General features: G+C 38.6%; 1 protein-coding gene across 1 annotated transcript in view; it reads left to right on the forward strand.

The window, feature by feature from the left end:
- The window catches only part of NELL2 (neural EGFL like 2), a 188,351-nt gene that overhangs the window by 96,933 nt on the left and 65,099 nt on the right, over positions 1-26,319 (forward strand). Inside the window, exons 9-11 of the mRNA XM_029963519.1 lie at positions 9,985-10,076; positions 12,780-12,882; positions 15,923-16,051. Coding sequence (XP_029819379.1) covers positions 9,985-10,076; positions 12,780-12,882; positions 15,923-16,051 — 324 coding nt within the window. The remainder of the gene's footprint in view (positions 1-9,984; positions 10,077-12,779; positions 12,883-15,922; positions 16,052-26,319) is intronic.

The following is a 26,319-nucleotide window of genomic DNA, read 5'->3' on the forward strand; positions in this document are numbered from 1 at the left end:
GGCTTTTGATTATGCCAACTCATCCTGTCATTGTGGCTGAAGTGAGGGAGGAAGATGATCGGTATCAGAAGAGAGATGGAAGGATGGGCAGATTCCTTATGTGGGAACAAAACTGGATAGAAGAAATGTTGGGAGCATGAAATCCTGTCAGTTCCTGTATAGAGCTAGATACAGGTGCTTTGAAAGAACTGAGATCCAGTAACAGCGATACATGTGGTTGTCCACTCCTGGGAAGGAATGTCTAAACACGTTAGACTGGCCTGCATAAAGAAGGCCTAGGTGAGTATTGCTGCAACAACCAAGTTAATGAGGGGCTGCCATTTGTAGGAGTAGTGAAAGCACTTGGATTTGAGAGGAAAGTAAATACAGTGAAATGGATGCCAGGTCACATGATGTTGTGCCTTCACCAGGGAGAGGTGTGTGCCAAAGTCACAGTGCAGAACTTCTAGCTTAAATATCTGTGGAGATTGTTCTGGGCCAAGGAGAATCTGATGGAAGGGGGAAGCATATGTAGGGTTGCTGATAGTCACTCATGTATGGGTGTAGTCTGTGGGTATCTGGCAAACTGTTGGTCAAAAACCCCCATGACTGTTGGAAATAGCTGTAAATTTTTGGAGCAGTAGCTGTTTGGAACCTCTGTAACTTGGGAGCACGGAAACATTGCTTCCAAGTTATTTTCACGCTAATAAATGCCCGTTTTACTATATTATGGTGAAAAGTGTAGTTTTGTTGTTTGCATAGGATGTTTCTTAATACTGTCAAATGAAACTCAAAATCTCTGAAGATGCTACCACTCAGAGGCATTTGCCTTTTACTGAACATGGTCATGTGATCTGTGTCCACAAAGCTGCAGAAAGCCACCATCTCAGTAGTTACATGCAAAAATGTGTCTTTTAAAATTATACATAATTGGCGCACTCTCTTTTTTTCATGGCAAATCCCCATGAATAAAATGCATTATTTCCCCTCTGCCACCCTGTTTGAAGTCTCTGTGGAGCCCAGTAACAGTAGCCCCCTGTAAGCAGAGCTCCAGGAGTAGGTGTGTGTCTTCCCATGTCATGTCCATGGATGGTCTTATGACATGACAATGGAGAACACAACCTTCTATTTATGTAATAAATTAGTACTGATTAGTGATAACTATTTAGCTCTCATAGATTTCAAAATAGAGACTCAAAAGTGTGCAAGTCTTTAGCAGTTTTTCATTAATTTCAGAAATTCTCAACACTCAGTCCTAATCAATTAATTGAATTTCATCTTGCATATGGATCCTTGTGACTTGAGGCTTTCTGATGAGTGTATAGGTGAGTTTAAGCATGTTTTGAAGTATAAGATAGTCTAGGGAGGTGTCCAGTTTTCTACACTGTGCCATTGTTCTTTTAACAAAGTTTTAGAAAAGTACCTTTTACAACTAGCCCAGTAGTTCATCTGAGAGAAGGTAGAACCAAAGCAGAAATTTCCCTGTCATTAGGGACTGTCAGCATTTGATACAATAGCTATTTGCACCCTTGCTAAATACAGCTATGTCACTGCTATTGAGGATAGCTGGCACAAGGAGTCCATCGGATAATGTCTAATCCCACCTTTATAGGGATTAAGCAGGCATGTAATTTTGCATTGGAGTTGTCTTGGTCTGGCAGACTCCTGTGCTGTTTATAAACCTTTAATATAACTGTAATACAGTGGTCATATGTTGCTTTTCTTCTCTTGTTACCCTCTAAGGCTTTTTCTTGGCATTTGATTTTATTGTTTGACATTTTGCCGTGAAAGTTATTTGAGTATCGCATGGCCAACATAGTTAATTTGTCATAAAATGGTCATTTTGATCACATTAGTCATGCCCAGGTTTTCAAAATCCTATGTTTAGAGTCCAAAATACCCCAGTTCTGTTTAACAGGCAGAATTCGGTCTGTTGCTCTAAAGCCAAAGTTTTGCATGTCTGTCAGTAGAACTGTTTGGGCTGCTCTATTTAACCGAGCTGAAATTGCCATGGGAGTGGCAGTAATGCAATTTTTAAGAGAAGGTGACATCAAACACCTTGTACGGATTAGATCTTTGCTTACTAGGAGACAGCTCCCTTTGTGCAGTGTGATGTCCATTGACTTTGATTGGCTGTGGGCTCTTTCCTAGACTCCCTTGTCTGGCAGCCTAATTTATAAGTTTTACTTCATCTGTTAGGTCTATTTGCCTCAGCTGAACTGCTATCCACAGAGTTTTTAGTCACATTTTCACATACTTTTTCAGTATTCAAATTGCTTTTTTAGTCTTTAGGAATGCCTCGAGGAACCCTCATTCCAGGGCTCAGATGAATTCTGTAGAAGACTTTTCAACAAGAACATGTAGGATAGATGAATTATGTAATTTCCTTGTAGTAGTTGATAAAAATATAGGAAACATGAGAGGTAGGGGAAGGAATTTATTATTTTAGATTGACTCCTTGCCAATGTGACTAAGCAGCCAGTTAGTGTTGTTTGAGGTGGCTCACACTGTAGATGCTCTTAAGTGATTGTAAAAGCAGTGTAGAACAATTACTTTTTGTTTTAAATGTAATAGAGACATTTAGCTTTCCCAACGAATAAGAAATAACACACAAATAGCAATTGATTCCTTACTATGATAAAATTTCAAATCAAATTTTCTTTTTTCAGCTGGGGAAGCAGAAGCAGATATGTGCAGCTTTTCAGCAGTGATTGACTGGAAAAAATATATAGCAATATATTTTTTCAGCTTGAAGTTTTTGAATTGTTGAGGGACATGGCATGAAATGAGTCACGTCTTCAGCCTCACTGACTGTGGTAACAGCAAAGCTTGTGCTCTCCAGAAATTGAGCAAAGATGAAATAGTGCCCAAATCCCTGCAAAAATAAATGAGAAAGGGGTGAGAGCAATGCCTAGTAATGATATAGCAGTCAAGAGAGAGAAATTCAGGAAAGGTGACGATTATCTCTGTGTATACTTCTAAGAATAAAACCACACTGTGGTTTTGCACTATGTAAGCTTGCAAAATAGGATTAATGGGACTTACACAATGCCTAAGCCTTGATCTCTCAACAGTAGAAAATGTAATCAAGGAGATTCCAAGGAGGAGGTTGGAAAATTAAGTGAATGAGACAGGTTTGGAGGGCTTTTTTTTGTGTGCTAATTTTGGGTGAGTTTCCCCCCTCCAACAAACCAGCGTAAATGAACAAAGAATGCAGCAACATAGACTTAATTACCAGATTTAAACTGAACATTTGTAATTACTGACAAATTTCACAAAACTTCAAGCCCCATCTGCCACTCATCAGGCATCTTGTATTCTTGTGAATACAAGAAATTAAAGTGGTTTGAGGAGTTCACCAATGTGCTAAACTTTCTGTTTTCTCTTGGTGATAAGTCTGAGTCCGAATCAGCTTAGATACCATAGGGAAGTGTACAGGCATTCCTTATGGGAAAGGCATACACAGTCTAGACAGTGAAGGTGATAAATACAGAAATGAGAAAATGTACTATATGACATCCTGAGAACTCAGCAAACATAAGACAGGAGTTTGCTAGGTAGTGGATTTTGCATGGACGTTTTAGAAAATGAAAAAGAAAGTGTCATTTGGAGGCAAGGGAAGAAAAAATAGGACTGTGGAAGAGAAGTGATGGTTTGACAAACTGTTGATAATTCATTGAGCAAATGAATTATCGGTGCCAGTGGGCTCCTGAAAATTCCTTTTGCTGGATGAATATGGAAAAGATGCCATATCATGACAACGTGTTAAATAATACTGCAGAGAATAGCTGTATTATCACTACATCTGTGTAAATGTAAGCAGACCTTGCTAATAATTTTTCAGACCCCGTACACATAATTACCAGTGCAATATTTGATCACTTTCTGTATACAAATAGATCAAGGGTAGTCAAACTTCTGAGCAGGTGTTGTAGGCTTCCTGTTTCATCTTCTTAGAAGCCTGTGCTTTTAATAATATACATTATTTTAGCTACTGGGGGAATGTGGAAATTTGATGGCAAGAGGAAATAGTTGATGTAATACAACTGTAGATGAAATCCTACATAGGCAATAACTATCAAGATCTGGAACAACTAATCATCACGTAATGTCTTGACTGTGACTCACTCTGTCGAATGAGAGGACTTAGGAAGATGAAAGATTATATGCTTCCCCAGTGAGATACCAATCACAAACTAATCAAAATATCCTGGGAAGCATCTAGCCAAGCAGAAATTAAATCTTCGCTGGACTTTTCCAATTACACAATACTAGTCCAGATGTTCATGGTGCTGAAACATCTTTATTTTTGAAGGCAAATAAAGACAGGAAACACCAACATCATGGGATGTTAACTGGCTGTGACAGTTGCTGTAATGAGACAGGAGAAACATTCCTGTTCCACACTGCCTGGATGTGGGTTCCAATGTCTTAGGATGAAAGTGAGGCAGAGAAAAAGTTGGTAGCTTTGTCATTCCAGAAATCTTTCCAAGTATGCTCTGTACTTACCTAACCAGACAATCTTAGTTTTTAGAAGCCTTCAGATAACTTGATGGAAATCTGCCCTTTGCTGTTTGTCAGGATGCCTCCTAGGTGGGCAGTGGAAGAGGAGTGGGCTGGCAAGAGAGCAGGAAAAAGACAGAGGCATTTATGGCAGTATTGAGAGAAGAAAAGAAAGTGTGCACTGACAAACTTATACCATCATTAAACCCACTGATATCTGTTGTGTTAAATAAATACAGAGCCAGGGGTACTGTTGTAGATGAAATGCCTTTGTGTTTTCAGCTGGGTTATCATGGGTGAGAAGAGAAAACCCAAGTGATAGTGCTCCAGTTTAGAGCTTCAGAATGTACCTTAGTTCTTGCTGCTTTTTTATGGAAGGAACTGCCCAATTATGGTAGAATCCTTCATGTTTTAGAGAACACTAATAGAAAAAAATAATCCAGGTAGTCTTTATTTTGATGATTTTAAGAATAAATATCCCTTTTGAATGTAGTCAATGAGAACAGCAGTACATAAGAAGACATGCTTGAGTTTGTACTTAAGAGTTGTCAATTTATTTTCAATTAATTTTTTTCAATTGGGCATTTATTACCTGTTGGGTTTTCTCTCTTTTCTTAAATATAATTTAGTCACTCTGTATAGACAGGTCCCTGATACCTGGGAGCTTTAAAATCTTGCTGACAAAGCCACAGCAAATTGCTTAGAGTGTTTATTTAGGAGAGTTCAATGGATGAGATGTAATTTTCTTAGCTGTCCAGTGGAAGCAAGGTCAAGTGACATGGGAAGAATTCAGAGATGCTGCTTGCCACTGTAGGGAAGAAATTCATGTGGCCAAAGCACAACTGGAGTTGAAGCTGTTCAGAACTGGGGGGGACAATACAAAGAGTATTTTTTCTAATATAATAATGGCAATAGGCAGTACAGAAATATCGTTGGCCCGTTCTAGGATGAGGATGGTCATCTCACAAACAGGGGCAGATGCAAGGTGTCTCTGTCTTCAACATGGATGACAGACCAAGGGGGTAAGTGCCCTGAACTGGAGGACCTTGACTGTGAGAATGATCAACTCCAGTCAACCCTGGAATTGCATGGGATCTGCTGCTCCAGCTGGATCCCTATAAATCTATGGGGCCTGATGAAATTCTTCACACAATCCTCAAAGAGCTGGCTGATATAATTGCAAAACCTCTCTCAATGATTTTTTAGTGGTTTTGGGAATCTGGTCCCAACTGGTTGGAAGTTTGTCCTGATTTGTGAGAAGGGCAAGAAGGAGGACTCCAGAAACTACAGGTCGGTCAGTCTCACTTCAGTGGCTGGTAAAGTTATGGAGAAGATTATTCTGGGAGGTATTGAAAAACACCTGAAAGACAATGCAGTCACTGGTCACAGCCAGCATGGCTTCATGAGAGGAAAGTCCTGCTTCTTCAACCTGATTTCCTTTTATGACAAGGTAACCCACCTAGTTGATCAACAGAAGTCAGTTGGTGTCATCTTTTCATCTTTTTGGATTTCAGTAAGGCTTTCGATACTGTCTCTCACAGGATCCTTCTGGACAAACTGTCCAGCACACAGCTGGATAAACACATCATGTGGTGGGTGAGTAACTGGTTCATGGGTTGAACGCAGAGGGTGACAGTGAATGGGATGACATCAGACTAGTTATCTGTCACTAGTGAGGTCCTACAGGGCTCCATCTTAGGCCCTGTGCTCTTCCACATCTTCATAAATGACTTGGATGATGGACTGGAAGGGATACTAAGTAAGTTTGCACAAGACTGGGAGGACCCGTTAAGTCCCTCAAAGGCAGGGAGGCCCTGCAGAGAGACCCTAACAAATCAGAGGACTGGACAATCACCAACCATATGAAGTTCAACAAGGGGAAGTGCTGGATTCTGCACCTGTAATGGGGTAACCCTGGATGTTCATACAGACTGGGGAATGAGATGCTGGAAAGCAGTGCCACGGAAAGGGATCTGGGGGTCCTGGTCAATGTCAAGTTAAATATGAGTCAGCAGTGCCCTGGCAGCCAGGAGGGCCAACCATATCCTGGGAGGCATCAGGAAAAGCATTGCCAGTCGGTTGAGGGAGGGGATTGTCCCGCTCTGCTCTGCACTGGTGTGACCTCACCTCAAATATTGTGTGCAGTTTTGGGCACCACAGTGTAAGAAAGATATAAAGCTCTTATAGGATGTCCAGAGGAGGACAACAAAGATGGTGAAGGGCCTTGAGGGGAAGCTGTATGAGAAGCAGCTGAGGTTATTTGGCAGTTCAGCCTGGAGAATAGGAGACTGAGGGGAGACCTCAATGCAGTCTACAACTTCCTTGTAAGGGGAAGAGGAGGGACAGTTCTCTGTGGTGACCAGTGACAGGACCTGAGGGAATGGCCTTGTAGTGGGTTGACCCTGGGCAGATACAAGGCCTCCAGCACGCGTACTATTGTCAGCAGGCAGCCATCAGAGACAATGAGTGCCTCCGGTCCTGCTCCTTGCCTCAGCTTTTATATCTTTTGATGTCATATGGTCTGGAATATCCCCTTGGTCAGTATGGGTCAGCTGGCCTACTTGTGTCCCTTCCCAGGATCTCGCCCTTGATTGAAGAAGGCATGTTACAGTGCTGTGCTCAGCAGTAGCCAAAACATGGGTGTGTTATCAACACTCCTCTAGCTACCAATGCAGAGCACGGCACTGTGAGGGCTACTATGGGGAAATAAATTCCAGCTCCACCAGACCCATCACAGACCTGAAGTTGTGTCAGGGGAGATTTAGGTTAAATATTAGAAAAAGGTTTTTCATCCAGTGGATGGTTGGATACTGGAACAGGCTCCCCAGGGTGAGCCTGTGACCACTGGGTCACAGCTCCAAGCCTGACAGAGTTCAGGAAGCATTTGGATGATCCTCTCAGGCACATGATGTGACTCTTTGGGTTGGTTCTGAGCAGGGATAAGGGTTGGATTTAGTGATCCTTTTGGATCCCTTTCAACTTCACATAAATTTTGTTATTCTGTCATGGCCAAGTGTTGTGATTGTGGAGGTGGGAATGTGAACACTACTTGAAATTTCTGGGACTCACACAGGCAAATGTCTTGAAACATGCACTCCACTGCCATGTTCTAACCCTTGAGAGTCTTCGAGTATATGAAGATATATGGGAAAGGGCCAAGGGCAATCTGGGCAAAGCCATCTCTCACACACACAGACTTTCTAAGTTTTCTTTTTGTCCAAGGCTTTATGGAGGAGAGCTGATTTTCTTGCAGAAACCATTTGTGATACTGTGTTACTGCATTACAATGGTTTCATGTGCCAAGACTTCCAAAGGCTGTTGGTGGAATAAAAAAATAACTTTTTGATTTCACACTAGACTGGATGTGTTCCCTTGATGGCTCTTCTGTGTATGTTATTTTCTGTGTTTCTTTGAAGAATCAGAGGTTTATTGCTGTTAATAAGGAGACTGGGCTTTAAGGCAGTTTGGGTAATTTTTTTTTTAAGATGTCTGTCTTGTCTTACTCATATGTTGAGAATATTTTGGCTTTAGGAGTGTGTATTTTCCTCCAAGATAGAATGACAGTGATTTTGATGTATTTTGCCTTTCCTGTAAACAGGCCTAGTCTGCCTATTGGGAACATGAGGATGTGTTAAGTTAACAGTTCTTTGCCTTTGTGTGGTCCTCGGGTATTGCTGTACTTCATTTTTTCCTGTCACATGTAGTTGTTCTTAGAAGCTTGAAATGTATGGGACAAGGGAGAGGGTTTAATGTATGAATATTTCAGTTTAGTGTCATGGGCTTTAACGCATAGAAGGTGATATATGTGACTGGATGATTGTCTTGTCCTGTCTGGATTCAAGATCTCTTAGTCCCTGGTAAAGATTTATATAGAATTTTTTCATATACTTCCTTCTAGAAGAGCTTGTTTTCTGGGACAGAAAAGAGACACTGTATTGAGTTTTTTTGACTCTGACTTTTCTTTGTGGATGTTGTACAAACTTCCTCCTTCTGTTAGCCCTAGGACTCTCCTCTAGACTCTCCCCTTTGGCTCTTTTCTACACTATCTTTATTAAGTCTGACTTTAAACTCTGCTGTTCATGGGATTTAAAGTGTTGTAACATGCTGGGATATTAATTCTTGAAAGTGCTGTGCAGGCTTATATCACACAAGATACTTCATATTTTATAAGGTATAACTCATATTTTTGAATTTAGAAAAACATTTTTGTTGGTGTACCTATCACTTCTTTTTCAACATCAGTTACAAAATTTTACTTTTTACATGCTGACAAATTAATAAGAAGGAGCTGCAAATTAAAAAAAAGTAAAGCAGAAATGAAAATAACAGGAGTAATGATAATTAATATAGGTCATGCAAAATAAAAACAATCAAAAAACCCCATTCTTGTACTTTAGATGCTTTAAAATGTCTAGAAGTTGTAGTCTATTTTAGCAGAATAAGTAAATCTCTCTGTCAAAGTATAATTGATTTGCGTCTCCAAATCAATGATTAGCAAATTAGACCTCTAACATGTAATCTAGAACTTGGAAGTTGTAACCTACTCCTGTTATTTCATGATTATGGTTACTTGATGAGCCTTGACTGTGTCCTAAGCAACAGAGACAGACATCTGATTTTCTGTGCCTCACAGTTATGTTACTCAGCCTTTATACTTTGCATAATGTAGTTGCAGTAATGGACCCATTAAAAACAAAAAAAGGAAGACAGTTTGCTATGAAGATCTTTTATGTAGCTCTTAAATACTGAATACAAACTTTAGTGAGCAATCCAGTATGAGCTGTGTCAACATGCAGCTGTAAAACCCGGTGCTGCCAGAGCACAGGAATGGCACCAGGCCAGGTCATGGTATAATAAACACCAATCTTAGGGATATCATTCTGTCACTTGATCACTGAAGACTTGAGTCAGTTCCTGTACAGAAAATTCATATACTCTAATATACTTCAGCAGTAATGGTAAACAACTAGGATAATCAAGATACAGATACATAATGTTTAAATGAATGTGATGGAACATCAGAGGGCTGTGATAACAAATAAACACGTGGCTTCAGTGATCAACCTTCATCATGTGACTTTCCTCTTCAAGAAACTAATTATCTATTCATGCCCTGGCACTGCTCTCACAGTTCCATCTTCCTGTGCACCCCTGAGCTGTGTTGCAGGCAGTCATAGCTTCCTTGGTGTCACCTGAGACACGTCTCTTCTACTGTCTCAGTAGCTACCTGTACTCCATATTTCTTCAGTATCCTTCACCTTCTACTTATGTGTGCTTTTCTGGTTATTTTTGTTTTTTTTTTTCTCCTCTGATTTTTTTTTTCTTATGATATACAAGAGTCCTAGAGATGGGTTTAGAATATTCTTGCAGCCAGTTCAGTCTTTTCATTTTGAAATGCAGTTATCTTTAAGAAAATGTATCAGTTCTATAAACAGAGTGCCAACACTTTTATACAAAATCACTGTGTTGTTTTTTTTTTTTATTTTTTATTTTCCTCTGAAGCGGTGTGTGTATTTGAAGGCAGAACCTACTTTGAAGGACAAAGAGAAACTGTGTATTCAAGCTCAGGGGACTGTGTTCTCTTTGAGTGCAAGGTAAGAATACTGTTGATGGAAAAAAAATTCTTGCATGTTAGAATTATCAAAGTCCCACTGAAAGAAATTTTTGAAATACAGACAGGTCTACCTTTAGAAGTGACAACAGAAAAGACATTTAATAGGTCCTGTGTTTATTTTGTCTTACTGAGTTCCACATAAAATTTTGCAAATAAATTTACTTTGCATAGCTGGAAGCTTTGATGATGCAGCTTGACAATCAAGCAGCATTCTTTCCTCCCTAGATATCATCTCCATGATCAGTAGTAGAACAGCAGCAGACTACCTTATGTTTCCATGTGCAGTGTTACTGTTCAAAATTATGTGCTCATGTGTAAGGGGGGCATAATTTGGAATTCAGGATAATTCTTAGAGGAAAATCTAGAGAAAAAAGAAGAAAAAGAGCTGATACACTAGGTGTCTGGTATTTCTGGTGATGGAAATGGGGCAGGGTTACGCTTTTTATTTGTAAACAGAACATGCTTGTTACTGAGTCAGTCTTACCGTGCTGCATGAATAGAGCTGCTCTTCAGAGCATAAATGCACCCCAGGGACAGCTGTGGGTTGAGAATTGCACAAACTGCTGCAGTGAGTTGCATGTTGTCTCTCCAGTGGAGGGATGGGAAGGAATCATGTCCAGTTAGAGAGCTGCGTGCTGTGGAGTGGAGTTGAAAACCTGAACACACATTTCTAGGGCAGAGAAAAAGAGGGGAGCAAGTCCTCTGGCCATGCAACTCTCAGACCAATTTCTGGAAATCTCAAACATTTTCACACAGTTGTTAAAAAGTATGTTTTACAAAGAAGAACTGGGGACTTCAGTCTTACTGTTGTTGATTTTAATCTTTGTGAGCTTACTTCCTGCACTAGGTGCTTTGAAACCCTTTTGAGAATGGAAAGGAGAAACTGGCCAGAAGTAATTTTGGATTCAGCTGTAGACTTTTCAGGGCTGTGAGCTCATATTTTGAACATGACACCTGAGACATGAATTCTCTGATTAGTCAATGGATATAATTAACAATCACCAAAAGTTATGTGAGGTTGCCTTGTGTTTCTTACAGCTGGCAATTGCGATACTGTATGAAAAAAATGCCTCTGTTGGCTGGGTTAGTCTGTGTTTTGCTGATTAGACTTGTTTGCTGGTAGGCTGCCTCACTGTCCTGGTAGAAATAGTAAGCAGCAACTTTAGCTGATTGAAATGTTGCTTTTTCAAGGACTGAAGTACACACAGTTTCTGCTGAACAGCCTTGTGAATGCTAATTCAGAGCAGAAAATCCATATACTATAAACTATGTTGGTCAGTTAGGAATTCATAGGCAGGCACTATATTATTACTACTCAAGTTCTCATAAGAGGATATAAGTAATTACTTCAGGTCAAGAGATATTAATAGGAATGATGCAAGTACTAATTTCATGCTTGAAGTCTTATACTGATGTTATCAAGGCAACGTCCTTTTTGTCTGCACGTAATTGGAAATATCATGTTTTGTTTTGTTTGTCTGCTGCAGTTGTGCATGCTATAGGCATACACTTTTCTTTTTGAATATTATAAATAAGTGAATGAAAAATTATCTTCCAAATTAGAATTTATAGAAGAATTAAATGCAATCCAGACTACTCTGATTGATATTATTTCTATCAAAGGTAAATTTATCTTGTGGGATTTCCTGGTGTTGTTTGTCCTGGTGTAAAGCACATCTGTAGTTGGTTTGCTTTACTGTATTATCAGATTAAGGTTGGTTTCTCTGTCAAGATTGTTTAAGGTAAAGTTTGAAGTTTTGATGTTGACCATTGTGTTCATGTTTATCTTTACATTTCATGCTTAAAGAGGATTTAAAATTAAATGCTAGACCCACAATAATAATAATACTAAAATAATACATCAATGGCATATGCGTGATTTTAGATGCTTTCCTTGCATGCAGAAATGCAGGGTCCTGAGTTCATTGAGCTCTTATTTTAACCAGATTGTTTATTTTAAGGCAGATGCCTCTAAGGAACATACTGTTGTTTGCCTTGTTTTCTTTCTTTGTCATATCATGACTAGAGCACTGCAAAACACATTATTTAGGTCCTAAAGGTGGCACATCTGTGGTAGCCAGATTGCTAAGGCAATCATTTTGTGTGGTCATACTGCAGTGACTTCATGTGACCTGCACTGAGTGCCTGAAGATATTTAGATACCATCTTGTGGTATTGTACATTTCCAGATGCCTGATGAAAACTTAGCTGAGAAACCCTCTCTTTCCTGATAGGGACTCTGCCGGTTTCCTTCAGTGTTACTACCACAGCAGTGAGATCAGAGATATTCCAGTTTGATTTTACTTGCTGTATAAATATCAAGCTTCTTTAGAGTATTCATTATGAGGACCCTTACTTCTGGAATCTACTGCCTCAGTTTTTGAGAAGTAATTGTTACTCTTTCAGGCATAATGTTAAGAGAAACTTCTGAGGCAAGTTGCTTGACAGATAAGAGAAGAATAAGAGTTGTTGCCACACTTTTGCTTCCTTAAAAAGGTTTGAGTATAGGGGAGTTCCTGATGCTTCTGTTGTGCTATGTTGTCCTCTCAAATGGTTTTTGAAGGTACCTGGAGTTTGGCCTAGACAGCTTTTTTTTGTATATTACAATGCTAAAACTCCACTAAAGTTATAATTTTCTTTGTTTCCTATCTCACAGTAGTAATCAATTCCCTCACTTTAACAGGACCACAAAATGCAGCGTATTCCGAAAGACAGCTGTATAGCTTTGAACTGCCCAGAATCTCAGCAGATCCCCTTATCTCACAGTTGCTGCAAAATCTGTAAAGGTAAGGTAATAGCAGGATATATATAAGCTCAGTGAGCAGGACACATATAAGCTCAGTGTAATTTTCCATTCTTATGGATTATATAGACTTTTTTCCTGATAATCTTGAATAGGACACTCATATGCATGATATCACTGTAAATCTTAGGAAGCTGAATAGGTAAGAACTGTTACCTATTCAGATCCCTGTGTGATCTGAAAATTGTTTGTAAAATGCCTAGTAGTGTAAATTCTGTGAAACACATTTATATGTTTTATTCCAGCCAAAAATGAGTGAAAAGTCAAAGAAATCATATATATACTTAGTGATTTAATACCCATCACCCACTCCAGTGTCCAAACAAAATGGGATTGGAGAAATATCTATGTTCGCCAGCATCTTTCTGAGGTGCTTTGAGATATCTCTTTCAAAGAACTGTTCATGCTATGCAGTTGTTCAAATACTTGAGTAACTTGTTTACCTGTTTGGGTTTGTAGTCTGCATCTATAAGCAGGAGCTTTAGGGAATAATTTCGTATGCTGCATACCTTTTTGTGTTACACCCAGTCTGATCCTTACCAAAGGACAGAGGTATAGGAAGTGCTCTGTGTCCTTGGCCCACTCTTTTGATCTGGACTAGTACTGGTATCTTCAAAGCTATGAGCAATTGCATCTTGAAGTGACTATGTCTGTTTCTTCTATAGCTAAATATGATAAATTGATACCTGGCATGAAAGAAGATGTTAGACTCTTGGACTGATTTTAGGTATACTTCAGTGAAAGTAAGAGTGCAGCTATAGTTGTTTCTGTGCTACTCAGCGCAAACATGAAGGTTATGATTAATGACATCAAGCCTAGAGATAAGAAAGAAAAAAAGAGTTTAAGAGGAGATAGGTCTTGTAGTCTGTCCCAGTCAAAAAGGATTTTTTAATGATAATTTTCTATAAAATCTTCAATGGCTTAGAGAAAATTCTGTTTCTTGTGCCTGGTGTAGCTGGAAAATATCTTTTGGTTGGGTGCTTTGTGAACATTTTCAATCCTCCCTGAACTGTGCTAGCTTGGCTTCTCATGAGCTGAGGAGCTTATTCTTTAAACAAGAAGTTGCTGTAGGCTGTTATTTAGCAACATGTATTTTACTTATTAATACAGCTGCTGCATAAGTGTCGAGAATCTTAAGAATACCAAAAAATCAGTAAAAAAACCCTCCCCATTTCTGGATGACCTGTACCCTTTCTGGATGACATTTATCTTCTTAGTTAGTTAATGCCAAAATCTGATACAATCCAATACAGACCAGGAAATCCAGAATATTACTTTACCATGAACTCAGGATTCAATGGGACGGAGAAAAAAAGGCAAAGAGTAGATGTCACTATGGCCAGAGGTTGCTCTTGACACATACACACACACTTCTGCTGTCATCAAGGAGTATTGAAGACTCTCTAACATAGTAAAAGGGCAGAGCATTTTGCTCCTTAATGTCCTGTGTTAGATACCAGCACTGTGGTAACTGTGGTAATAACATTACCTAAGCATATCTATAGATTGCAGAGGGACAATCCACAGCAGGAAAGAGATAAAGAAAAACGTTAGCCTCTCATCACAGTAGGTCTGTGATGTTTCCAACATGACCATGTCACAGGGTCTCAATACCAAAACATTCTGCCTTTACAGGCTCTTCTGTTTCCTTGTCTTGTTTTGCTTTGTTCCTGTTGCTTCGCACTGTTCCTGAGCTGTCCAAGTGCAAAAGACCACTTTGACCTGATCCCTGGGCACTCTGTACTTCTTGGAGTGCTTGTTTAACTAAGCTTCTGTAAGGTTACGGGAGGAAGCTCTTTCACAGCAAAGTATGAAGAAAAAACCAGGTGGAGTGATAAAAATAATAATCTTTACTGCTAACAAATACTTGTTTTCTATTTTGCAAGAGTCTTGTGTTACAACCTGATTCCAGCTTGCATTACAGCCTTGATTCCAGGTTGCATTCTGTAGCTGTTGCTGTTATACCACTCCTGGTTCCCTGAACCTGACCCATATTCCCCAGTTCTCCTGTGGTTTTGAGAGAAGAAAATAGTTATTTAAAAACAGTACTGTTGCTTGACCAATTCCAATACTTCAGTGAAAGAAGAAAACTTGAAACAAATAAAATTAGTGATAAAACAATGAAGGAGATAAGCTCCACACCTTTATATACAGATGTGGAAACTAGAAGCTTCAAATCAGTTACTACAACCAGCTAGATTTCAACACAATAAAGGATGATTTAATGGTGTTCAGCAACATAGCATCATTAAATTTCATGAGAGCAAACAGAATACATTTTTAAAAAAACCTACTGAGTTTCCAGCCTGGAAAAGAACTTCATAATCTTAAAAATATTTAATTAAGATGCAATGGAAAATGGTCACAGTAAAAAGGAAAAGAAAAAATAGGAAAATAGGAAATAGGGATGGCTAAAAGGTGAGATTTTAAAAATAAAGTTCTCTGGAATGGAAAGGGTGATGCAATAAGGGAAGAGTATTCAGTCAGTGGAGCTTGAAAGGAAGAGATAAGGGAAAGAGTAAAGCAAAATAAGTCAATGTTAATCAAAGACTTCTGGTTAAATGTGGAAGGATTTTACAAATACACCTGGGAAAAAAAAGTGCTAGGAAAAAAGTAATCCCACTAGTAAGTGAGATGCTGAGTGTCTAAAGCTACTGAGCTCTTTTAAAAATGTTCAAACAAACAAAAAAAATGACAAGAAATATATAATTAAGATGTGTCCTGTAAAAATACTTAAGAATGACAAGGAGACAGTAAAGGGATTTAAGCAAGCCAGCTATCCAGCTGCTTCAGATCAATACCATAACCTGAAATTGAATTGAAGACCTAGAAACAGTCTGTTCTTGTGGCCTTTACTACTCCTTTCATCCATTTCATGCTTGGTACAATTTATTTTTCTATATCTCACAGACAATAGAAAGGTATTCTTTGACCTAACAGAAAAAGATAGGACTGTCTTTGACAGGAATGTTTTATAATCCCTGGATTCTTTTTAATCCTCAATCATACTTGTTTCTGTACAGGCCATGACTTTTGCACTGAAGGACATAACTGTATGGAGCATTCTGTCTGCCGAAACCTAGATGACAGAGCCGTCTGTAGCTGTCGAGATGGCTTCCGAGCACTTCGAGAAGACAATGCCTACTGTGAAGGTAATACTTCGTACAAATGCTTAGCTCTGCTGTATAAGTTACTTTGGAATGAGTGTACTGGTTCATAAGTTGTCAAAGAGATAGACCTATTCAGTGCAATGAATTAGGTATGCAACATGTTGATCAACTAATCTCTTCAATTAAGTTCTTTAAAAGAATAAAAAAATCTGATCAGCATGGAGGTGACCAGTTAATATGACTGAGGTCTTGAATTAGAAACATACTCCTATCTTCTCTGTGGTGACAAGTGACAGGACCTGAGGGAATGGCCTGAAGTTGTGTCAGGGGAGGTTTAGGTTGGATATTAGAAAAAGGTTCTTCATCTGGAGGGTGATTGGGCACTGGAACAGGCTTCCCAGGGAAGTGGTCGCAGCACCAAGCCTGACAGAGTTCAAGAAGCGTTTGGGTGATCCTCTCAGGCACATGGTGTGGCTCTTGGGGCTGGTCCTATGTGGAGCTAAAAACTGGACTTGATGATCCTTGTGGGTCCCTTCCAACTCAGCATATTCTGTGGTTCTGTGGTAGAAAATTTTCCTTTTTTTTTCCGTGATATTCAGATACTCAGGCAATCTAAAAGTCAGCCGTTTGAAAAACGTAAGAGTATAGCAGTTAGTTCCTCTTTTCACTGCTGCCTGTTCCCATTCTCTCTCCCCAGGAAGTAAGAAATACTAGACTAGTATTGTTAATCACACTGAGTAAAGATTTATTATTTGAATTGCTCTTATGGTATCAGGGAGCAACAAGCTACTTAATAAGAAGAGAATCATCTTTACAATCGAGCATAACCAGGTGAAAAAACCCCATCCCCACTCCAGCAGCAAAAAGTCAAAATCCACTTCACAGTTTCTTAGTGTTTGTGCTAACTGTTGCTGTTCCTCATGAAAACCCTGATTCTGCAAACACATAATGCCAGTGTGCTGTCAGGCCATTCTTACCATGAAGCTTAAGTGCTGGCAACAAAATGGACTTTGACTAATAAGCGGTTTGGTTCAGATAAAATTGAAAGTCAAGCATCAGTGAGTAGAGTTTAAGGTACTCTGCAGTCCCACCTAATACCTGCATTGTTCTCTGGTGATGCACAATAAATGGGTAGAATCAAGGCCTTTTAAGGTTGTTCCTTCGGCTGAAGTGTGACAGAGTTAATGCCTGCAGCTTGCTTGAGTTAGTAGCTGCATTAATGTCAGTGGGAATGCTCATCTGTAGATTTAAATTTGAGAATTCGTGGCTGTTTTCAGGAAAGGAGTGTATCATTAATTCTGCTTCATATACATCTCTACTTAATGTTTATGGTAAGCTTTCTGACTGAAGCTGGTTTTGAGAATTAGAACTAAATATCATACAGAAACAAATCCCTTGCCCCTCATCATGTTCCAGCAGGCATCTGACATCAGGACCTGCTGTATAACTTTGAGCATCAACCACTTTTTATCCCATAGCCTCTGGAGACTATGCTGTGGCTTAGGCTGTGGATTTGCATTTCTGGGAACTCGCAAGCCGTTTCCTGTTTGAGGGGATTGCTGTAGCAAAGAAGTTATGGTGAAATCAGGTGCTTTGAGAAGATTTTTTTCTGTGGCTCTATTGTCACTCCACTGAATAAAAGCAGAAAAACAAAATATGCCTTCTTAGTGATCTTCGGGTCGCTCAAATTAGTCTGTTGCTTTGTGTGGAACTTGCCAGGCATGCCATAAGCAAAAAGAAGAAAAGAAGCTTTTTGATCAACATTGAGAGTGAAATGTTTGATGAGGACAAAACAGATTATCATATGTGAGGCTGATGCATTTATATTTTAAGTACCTTTACCAGTTTGTGCAATACATGATTTCAATACGATGATTTTTTGAGAAGATTTCTTGGATCCATTGCTTCTGTATAGGTAAATAACATTGTTTCTGGGTGGTAATTATCAATCTGCTTAACTGCTTTCAGAGGATGTGTATAAGTGGGAACACATTATTTACAAAGAAATAATAATTTTCCGTATTACTGTGTTTGAATGCATTAAATTCTCACTTAAAAATGTTCCTTTTCCAGGAACACTTGGTTGCATTGAAGCTAAGGGGAGTAAGTCCCATTAAGAAGATGTGCCTATGTGAGCAAAGCTCAGGAGGTTGGATTCTTTCCATAAGAGGAAGGAAATCCTTCTCCCAGCCAAGCTACCTCAGCAGGAAAAACAGCCTGGCTTTGCTGCTGGTTATGTGCTGTAGCTGCAGTGTAGGCACCACACTTAACTATGCACGGTTGGTACATGGGTCCAGACCTGGCCATGGCTGTCCATCCCTGACTGTGAGGGTCATGTGCTGGTAGGACTGGAAATAAGGTTACAACTTGAAGCTCTGAGATTGTTTTTGTGGAAGAGAAGGGACAGGGAATTGAAAGACCCATGCTTCTTCAGAGTTGGGCTTTCAGTATTGTAACCCTTTTTCCAGTCCAAATATCTCTTTGAGCATTGAGGTTTTTTATTTCTGGAAAGTGACTCTTCCCTTATTACTAAACTAACAGCAAAGGGCGCAATAGCAATAGTGTAACACCAAGTCTTTTTAGAGTCCTGTGCCTCAGCTTGAAAGGTTGAAACAGTCCCAACCTCCCTTTCTCGGCAGATGGCCTTTCTTCATTCTGACATTATTGTGGCTTTAATTGCAAGCAACATCATGTGTAGAAATGTCAGGTAAACACAAAGCCTTTCAGAGAAGGCTTCTTGTAATGGTTGGAGCCTGTAGGTACGAGAGCTGTTTCTATGTTTGCACTTCACAAACTTCAAATATTTTGCAGAATTGCATGTCATTGGTTCTGTGTTAGAACCAAATTTCACTAAATACAATCCTGATTTGTGCCTCAGCACTGTTAAAATTCAAAGAATAAACAGAAGTAATGATGGTCCCATTGGCAGAGCTTCTCCTTGAGGTAGAAGAACAAATATAAAAGTATTCAAAGCTGGGTTTCAGTGTGGGTCTGGAAAAACTGCATAAATTTCATCTGAATGGTGGAAGGCTTTGGCTTCTGTCCTAGAAAGAACTTGTGCTTTTCCAAAGCTGTGTGATGTCCCTAGATACTGTTGTGGTAGATAAATTTCTGTTTTATAAATATAGAATTTGTTAATATTTATGTCACAATTAGCTTTCCCTTGGAGGACTGTGTAAAGCAATAGTTAAAGAACTGGGATTTCTTCATTTAGTTACTGTAAGCCTTATTCCAAATACTTTGAAATCTATTTTTTGCCTCAGGTTATTATGAAGTTTCAGATACTTTGTGGGCAGGTTTGGTACAGATTATGCTGTGCTGCCCAGGTGTAGGTGCTTTTAAATATAGCATCCTTGGTGTACAGCTTACCTAACATGAACATTTTTCAAAAACAGATGTTCTGATGAAGTGTAATTAGTTTTCCCTAAAACAACACCTGCAGTACTCTCAAACTGATGATCACCCTCCAGGATATATTTCAAATAGTGTTTAAGTCCCACTACATTTATGATGGTAGAGTTATGCTGAAAATGTTTTTAAGGATAAAATTTGTGACTCTTGGCTACCAAGATATTCTGATGCATCTAATGGAGTATATTTCATCTATTTCTGTGCAAAATCTGATATCACTTCAGAAGTGTTGCTAAGGATTGCTGGTTAAATGGTGAGGAGAGCAGACTTAAGAAAGAAGACAGGAGAATACAGTATTCTTTTTGTAAAGACCAAGACAGAATATGATCTGAGAAAACCGAGTATTTTGCCTGGCGCAGAGGCCATTTTACATCACATACTGATTGTGGTCACAATAGAGTTATTTTTCTTCATAGCAGTCTGTATGGTGCTGTGTTTTAAGTTTGTGACATCATTCTCAGCAGTAAAAACAGGTGTACTCTTTCTAGAGTGGCTGTTGTTCAGAGACTGGTTGGGCACCAATCTGCTGGTGGGAGCTGGAGAGTGATGACCTTTGAATCACTTTTTTCCCCCTTTCCCTCCCTTCACTTATTAAATGGTCTTTATCTCAACCCATGAGTTTTTTCTCACTTTTGCTTTTTCATTATGTCCTCCCTCCCACTGGACAGTGGAGCAAGGAAGCAGCTGGTGGATGCTAAATTGCTGACCAGGGTCAACCCTTTAACCATCACAAATTTACCTTATGGGTATGTGGATCGTAATGTTTGGTTTTTGATATTTGGAAATATAGTTGTACTAGTTGCACAGTACACAACATAGCTAACTTAACAATTTGGGATCATGTAGTAATATTAAACAAGTTTTTATGAAACCATTTTCCACTTATATTCTGATTTATCCTTCTTCCTAAGTAACTCTTGTAGCTTCTCTGCTGTTGTCATGTTTGTCCCAGTTTCAAGTGTAGCAGATGAAATTAGACCAAAGACTGAGTGACTTTGTCTGCTTTGAGAATTGCATCAGCTTCACTGAGGACTGTTCCTTGAGGGGAGAAGGGTTTCGGTTAAGAAATCTGCTTTTGAATAAGCTGGCTTGGTTTGAATCATTGTCAGTGGAAGAAAATAAGCAGTCAGAGTATAAATTGTCTCTTTCCAGAGATGTTTGAAGCATGTCAGAAATGCCACTTAGTTGGACCTCATCAGGTTTCCATTAGCTCAGAGTTGTATGTTCTCATTCTGTTTGGAAAGACTTACTAATTTATCTCTGTGGTTGCATAAAATTTCTAATGCATTATTCCACCCTCCTCCCCAACAATATAAGCATTACACTTCTTCACTTACCTAATTACCTAATCTTACTGTTAGTCTTATTGGTTTAAACTACTGGATTACAAAAGTAAATTATGTTTTCAAAATTATTATGATTTTACAGATTGCAGTGACAAGAAAAAATCTTATAAGACATAAATAGTAATAATCAAATTGCAGTAGGATATGTGTTGCATTGTATTGGCCAAGTACAGTTATCAACAACATATTTTTTGTTAAAGTAGGTGTAATATTGGTAAGAGTGTAAGTAATGGAGATAAACCCTAGGGTATTAAAATATATTCTGTTAAGTCCTCTGGGTCTTTAATAACCAGTACTGGGCTTTTTGCTAGCTTTTCTGTCTTCATGGTATGCACTGTATTTTTTGGGTGAGAGTCCTACATAGGAGCTCTATAGTACTGTCAGTTTTGTGAACCTGGGAAGGTTACCCAAGCTTCTCCCTTCATACATAAATTCTTTTTTGTAACTGAAATGTGACGATAGTATCACATATAGCTAAGAAATAAAGATTTCCGTCTTCATCAACTGACAGTGTTTGAATCATTACCTTGTCATTTGGGGTTGGGTTGGAAAACTAATCAAGCAGAAAGAAAAACTTTTGCTCTAGGAGGGCAGAATGTTATTTCCAAATTTCTATTAAAAACTAATTAAATATTATTGCTATCAAAATGGAACATTAATATTAAACAGTATTATGTATTATCAATTATTAATATTTTTCTCATCAAAGGCAGTGAGTGTCATCTTATTTCCATCATTATGTTGCTGAGAAATCTAATATGAAGAATTATCAAGACAAGAATTATCAAGTTTTAATGTATCAGTGTGTCAGAGTGGGGCAAATCCTTCTTGTCTGCCATGGCTCTAATTCAGGAAGATAATAAAGCATATTCCTGACTTAAAGTGTGCAAGTAGTGTCCCTCATACCAGTTTATAAAGTGTGGTGCATACTGGGATACAGATAGTTCCACCACTTGTACATGTGCAAATTGCAGGAAGTGATTTAGTGTTATTAGATTTTATTTTACTTTTACAGGAAGTACGTTCAGACTGATTCTATCATCCACCCATAGCCAGGACTGACAGTGATTTTACTACAATAAAAACAAAGCTGAAACTAGTCACATAAAGGGACCTTCTTGAAAAATCTTTTAAATTCCTCTGTGCTACTTGTTCCTGATAAGGAGAGGCATTATTGTACTGAGAGCAGCCCTTTTCCACCAGCATTAAAAACCTATGATTCATTTTGGTTTTAAATGAGAAATTAAGGTTAAAGTTTTCATATTAATTAATTAAATCTGCAACCTCTGAGGAAAAGAAAAAGGAAACTAAAGCCTTAGTTTTGTTCTTGTTTTCTTTTGCTTATTGCTCCAGTTTTCACTAGTAGCTGGGAGGTGACTATTGAAATAATTAGGTGCTTTCACTGTGCTGAAAAGTTCCCACTGTCATCTGGTTGGGTTTCTTTTGCAACTTTTAAAACCTCAGTCTAAAAGCATGACATAGTCTTAACAATGCATAGAGGCTGGATCCGCAAGAGCTGTGAGAAAGACCCAGAAATGCCTTACAAGCTGAATTTAAAATAAATATTCTTTTATGAATAGTACAGAGCAATAACACTGTTTATATCTGTTATGGTACTCTACTTTGGCATTACTCACCACTTCTTTCTGTAAAAGAGGCAGTAATCTACTGAATAGCTTGCAAAAATGTGCTGCATGGTTTAGACCCTACCCAGACCCCAAATGCAGTCTAATACACCCACAGGGGCCTTATCACTTCTTACGGGTTCTGTCTTCCAAGGAGTTTTAAATACATCAATGCAGTACAATCTGCATTGTCTCTTCTTGAGAAGAATCTCATACATATTTGTAGTTTCTATACAAAATTATTGATGCTCCTTATTACCCTTTTAAAATAGGGGAAAACAAAACCACTAACAGTGGTATTTTGAAGTTCTTGACATTCACAGTTGAAAATTATGAGAATTTGTCATACTGAAATAGCAAAAGAAAAAGATTATTTTGCAATTCAGATTTAAAGACCTATTTCTCATGAAGTGCATTGCTGAAGGTCATGAACTGGAATCTCAGTAAGTTGTTCTGATTTTTGGAATTCACTAATTAATCATATACAAATCCCTTTTATTATCAGTATGCAATAGCATTAAACTAGTTGTTTGGTGCCTAAGGAAAGGTCCCCTGGGATGCTTTCATGTCTGATGGATAACGGCATGTAATTACTTTTTTTGTCATGTATACACTACCATATGAATTAATTAAAACATATTAAATAGTAAAAAGATGCAGTTTGCCAAGTAAAACATTACATGATGGTAGAAAATATTTGTTTTCAAAAATTTCCTATGATATATATTTTTAAAACTATATGATGTATGTGGAGTCCAGTGATGGTTTTTTTGAGACTGAGATGAAGACTTCATTTTCCTGCAAGAGTCTCACATTCACAAGTAGGCGTTGAACAATATCTCCTACTGCATGTTTTAACAAGGACAGTTTTATCTTAAGTCTGTCTTCCTTTCCAAAAACTGGGGCAAGTTGAAATAAAAACAACTCTTTGTACTGATAAAAATGATATATCTGAAACACAGTGATGATGTATTTGTGTCCTTTCAAAGCTGTATAGAGCATCTGTCAAGGAATGTAGACCTTGAGTGACTGCTTTTATTTCAAGAATATTTTCTGTCTTAATGGCCCCCTCTCTGGCTACAGGAGATGGACAGAGAAATCGTGAACTTAAGCAAAGATCAGAGATTGAAAATAGCATGAAGGGAAAAATCACCAAGATGTGTACAGTGTGTATATGTGTTATCTGTGCAGTTTAGTTATAGACTAGGAAAGAACACGCCTTGTGTGAAGATCCAATAATTAGAATTTATTTTTAGTCTAATTGAAGCTTTAGCAATCTAGTCAAGATATAAAACCCTCTTATTAGTTTAATTACAATAATGCTAATACTAATAAGCCAACTCACCCAGATACTCTAAAGGTCTTTTAATAATTCAATAAAAATCAATATACACAAGTAACTGTCCAGTTCTTCTTACCTTCCCTATGCATTGTTACAGTGAGTTTTTAGCAACCTAAGTTCTTTGTTGGGAGCAGCATGGTAGGGATAGTGGAAGGTTATTTTGTTTTTTCTCCTTGGTCTTTGTGTATACTTGAGGTTATTTTTGTATGCCTTAACTCAGTATGTTGGGTATGCTCTTGAAGTTGCTTCACAAGGCTAGAAATATTGTGATTCCTTAGCTTTAGTGGTTTTCTCTTTGAGGGAGGACACACAGCTGTAGAAAGGTTGGCATAAATAAAAGTAATAAAATCCTCCAAAACAAAAACCCCAGTTTCAGAGGTAGATCATATGTATGTTACCTCTTTTTTACAAAAATTTTGCTGTTGGAACAAGGCTTTTTACTGGCTGTTGGCAACACCAGAGGCACAGGGGGTAAAGAGAAGAAAAAGTCAAAAATTATCTATAGAGGGTAGGAGTGGTAATGACTATAGTGGTGCTGTCAGCTGAAATAAATAATGTCGGAGATTGTGAAAAAATACACAATTTTGATTGAAGTTGATGTTTTACATCCTTTGTGAAATATGTCAGTTGGAAAAACTGCTGCAGTGGATTTGACAGAGCAAAGCAAAACAAAAGTGAAGTGATGGTTTTGTGACAGACTAGAGTAACAGTACTAGTTAAACCATAGGCTTGCCAGATGATGAAGAGCCTAGAAATAGTAGTGAGAGGAGGAGGAGTAAGGACTGTGCCGGAACCCCAAGATATTTTGTCCTCTTAGCAAGTGAGAAATGGTATGCGCAAGAAGAGACATATAGAAGGATAGTGTTATGGAAACCAAAGCACACAAGATACCGAAACCAGGCTGTAGGTGACACTGAAGGGACCCTGAAGAGAATAGGACCTTGGGAATATGATCAGGGAAGTGAGAGAGACCCTACTTGGGGCACTTTTTTAGAGCAATGAGCTGGGAAGTTCTGGTGTACTAAACACTGGAGCAGTTGGGAAGGAAGAGTTTGAGGATGAGTTAGTGTGTTTGATGGTGGAAGGAAAAAGCCCAATACTTTCACAGATGTGTAAGCTGGTGGAAGCTTGCTTCAAAGTTATGGTCTATTCTTTTTCTTTCAAAGAGTAAGAGCTGGGGAAGGGGCGGGTTGAACACAGGAGGAGAGATAGGTGAGAGAAATCTGCAGACAGGACTAAACCTACTCAGGTAAAAATCATCTGAGGGAGGAAAACAGCAGAGAAGCTTGAAGTCAAAGGGAAAAGGTGAGAAAAGAAGGACTTGTCAGTGGAGGAATGACAAAGAGAAAGTAAAAGGACAGAACTTTTTTTCCTTTGTGATCCTGTCCAGGATACAGGACAGGTTGTGTTTGCTTTAAAGGTTTTAAGTCCACATTTACTTTTTCAATAGTGTTGATTGCTGTGATCGATCACTGTTCTTTTTCCTCTTTTATCGTCACTTAACAATTGAGTAACATCTGCTGAGCAGGTAAATGTGGGGCTTGGCATTTATAGGCTGTGCAGAAAGAATCTTTCATTAATATAATACCATGGGGATTTTATTTGTTTTGTTTTGAAATTGTCAGTCTAATCTACTATGCTCTTATGCTCAGGGTAATTTTTGATGCACTTATGCAATAATTTTTTATAAATAAAGCTTTGCATGCTCCTGTTCCCTCTCTTCCTAGGCGTTTGTTTATTTGTTGCAAAAATCCTGCAGGAGCGTCTCCCTGGCCATCATATAGCTCTGTAAGTGCAACCAGGGAGATCACTGGTGTTAGACACTATTGAGTTTTAAGGGAAATGGCTGGAGGCAGGATGCTATCCATAAAGGATCCTCCATTCTGGAAATAACCTCTTCTCTTAACAGCCTGTATTTACTGACTTAGCACCAGACTCATTTGTTCTGGCAGGCTTTCGTGATGGATAAAGGCAGTAATGTATAGGGAGGCCTAAGGAGAGGCTTTGTTTGTTAGTGTGAGGCTTTGGTCAACAATGATTTATAGATTGCAGGTCAAGTTCTCTTCTTATTAATGGGATTGTAAAACATAACTGGGAATTTTACTCTGGGGAAGCAAACTCATTAGGGTGCAGGAGGAAGGAATGCAGGGAAATATTTCTTCGGTTATATATTTTGCATGAATTTTGTTCAAGTGCTTGGGGGGATAAAGAAAGGCAGGGTTTTTTTCCATCTTTGGTGTTTTTGCAAGTATAAATAAATCATTGAAGTGCAGATTCCATAAACTTTTGCATTAACCAGTTTTCCCAGAGGTGCCCCTTTTATCTGTTCCACTGGGAACAGAGCAGGTTGATGATCTCCATGACTACACTGTTGTCAGTACATCACAGCTGGTGGCTCAGTATCACATCACAGACTTGAAGCACACAAGCCTTTATTGTTGATGTGTAGAGCCATTGGAGTGGTGCATTTATCCTATTGAACTGACTTCAGTATCTTACTGACTGAACAGTAAGACATGAATGTGCATTAATATGCTAACTAGGCTTTTTGGAAGGGGGAAATTAAGATAAATGTTGTAGGCTTTC

This window comes from Manacus vitellinus, unplaced genomic scaffold (assembly GCF_001715985.3).
Source record: "Manacus vitellinus isolate BGI_N305 unplaced genomic scaffold, ASM171598v3 scaffold_5_pilon, whole genome shotgun sequence".
Taxonomy (NCBI): Eukaryota; Metazoa; Chordata; class Aves; order Passeriformes; family Pipridae; genus Manacus; species Manacus vitellinus.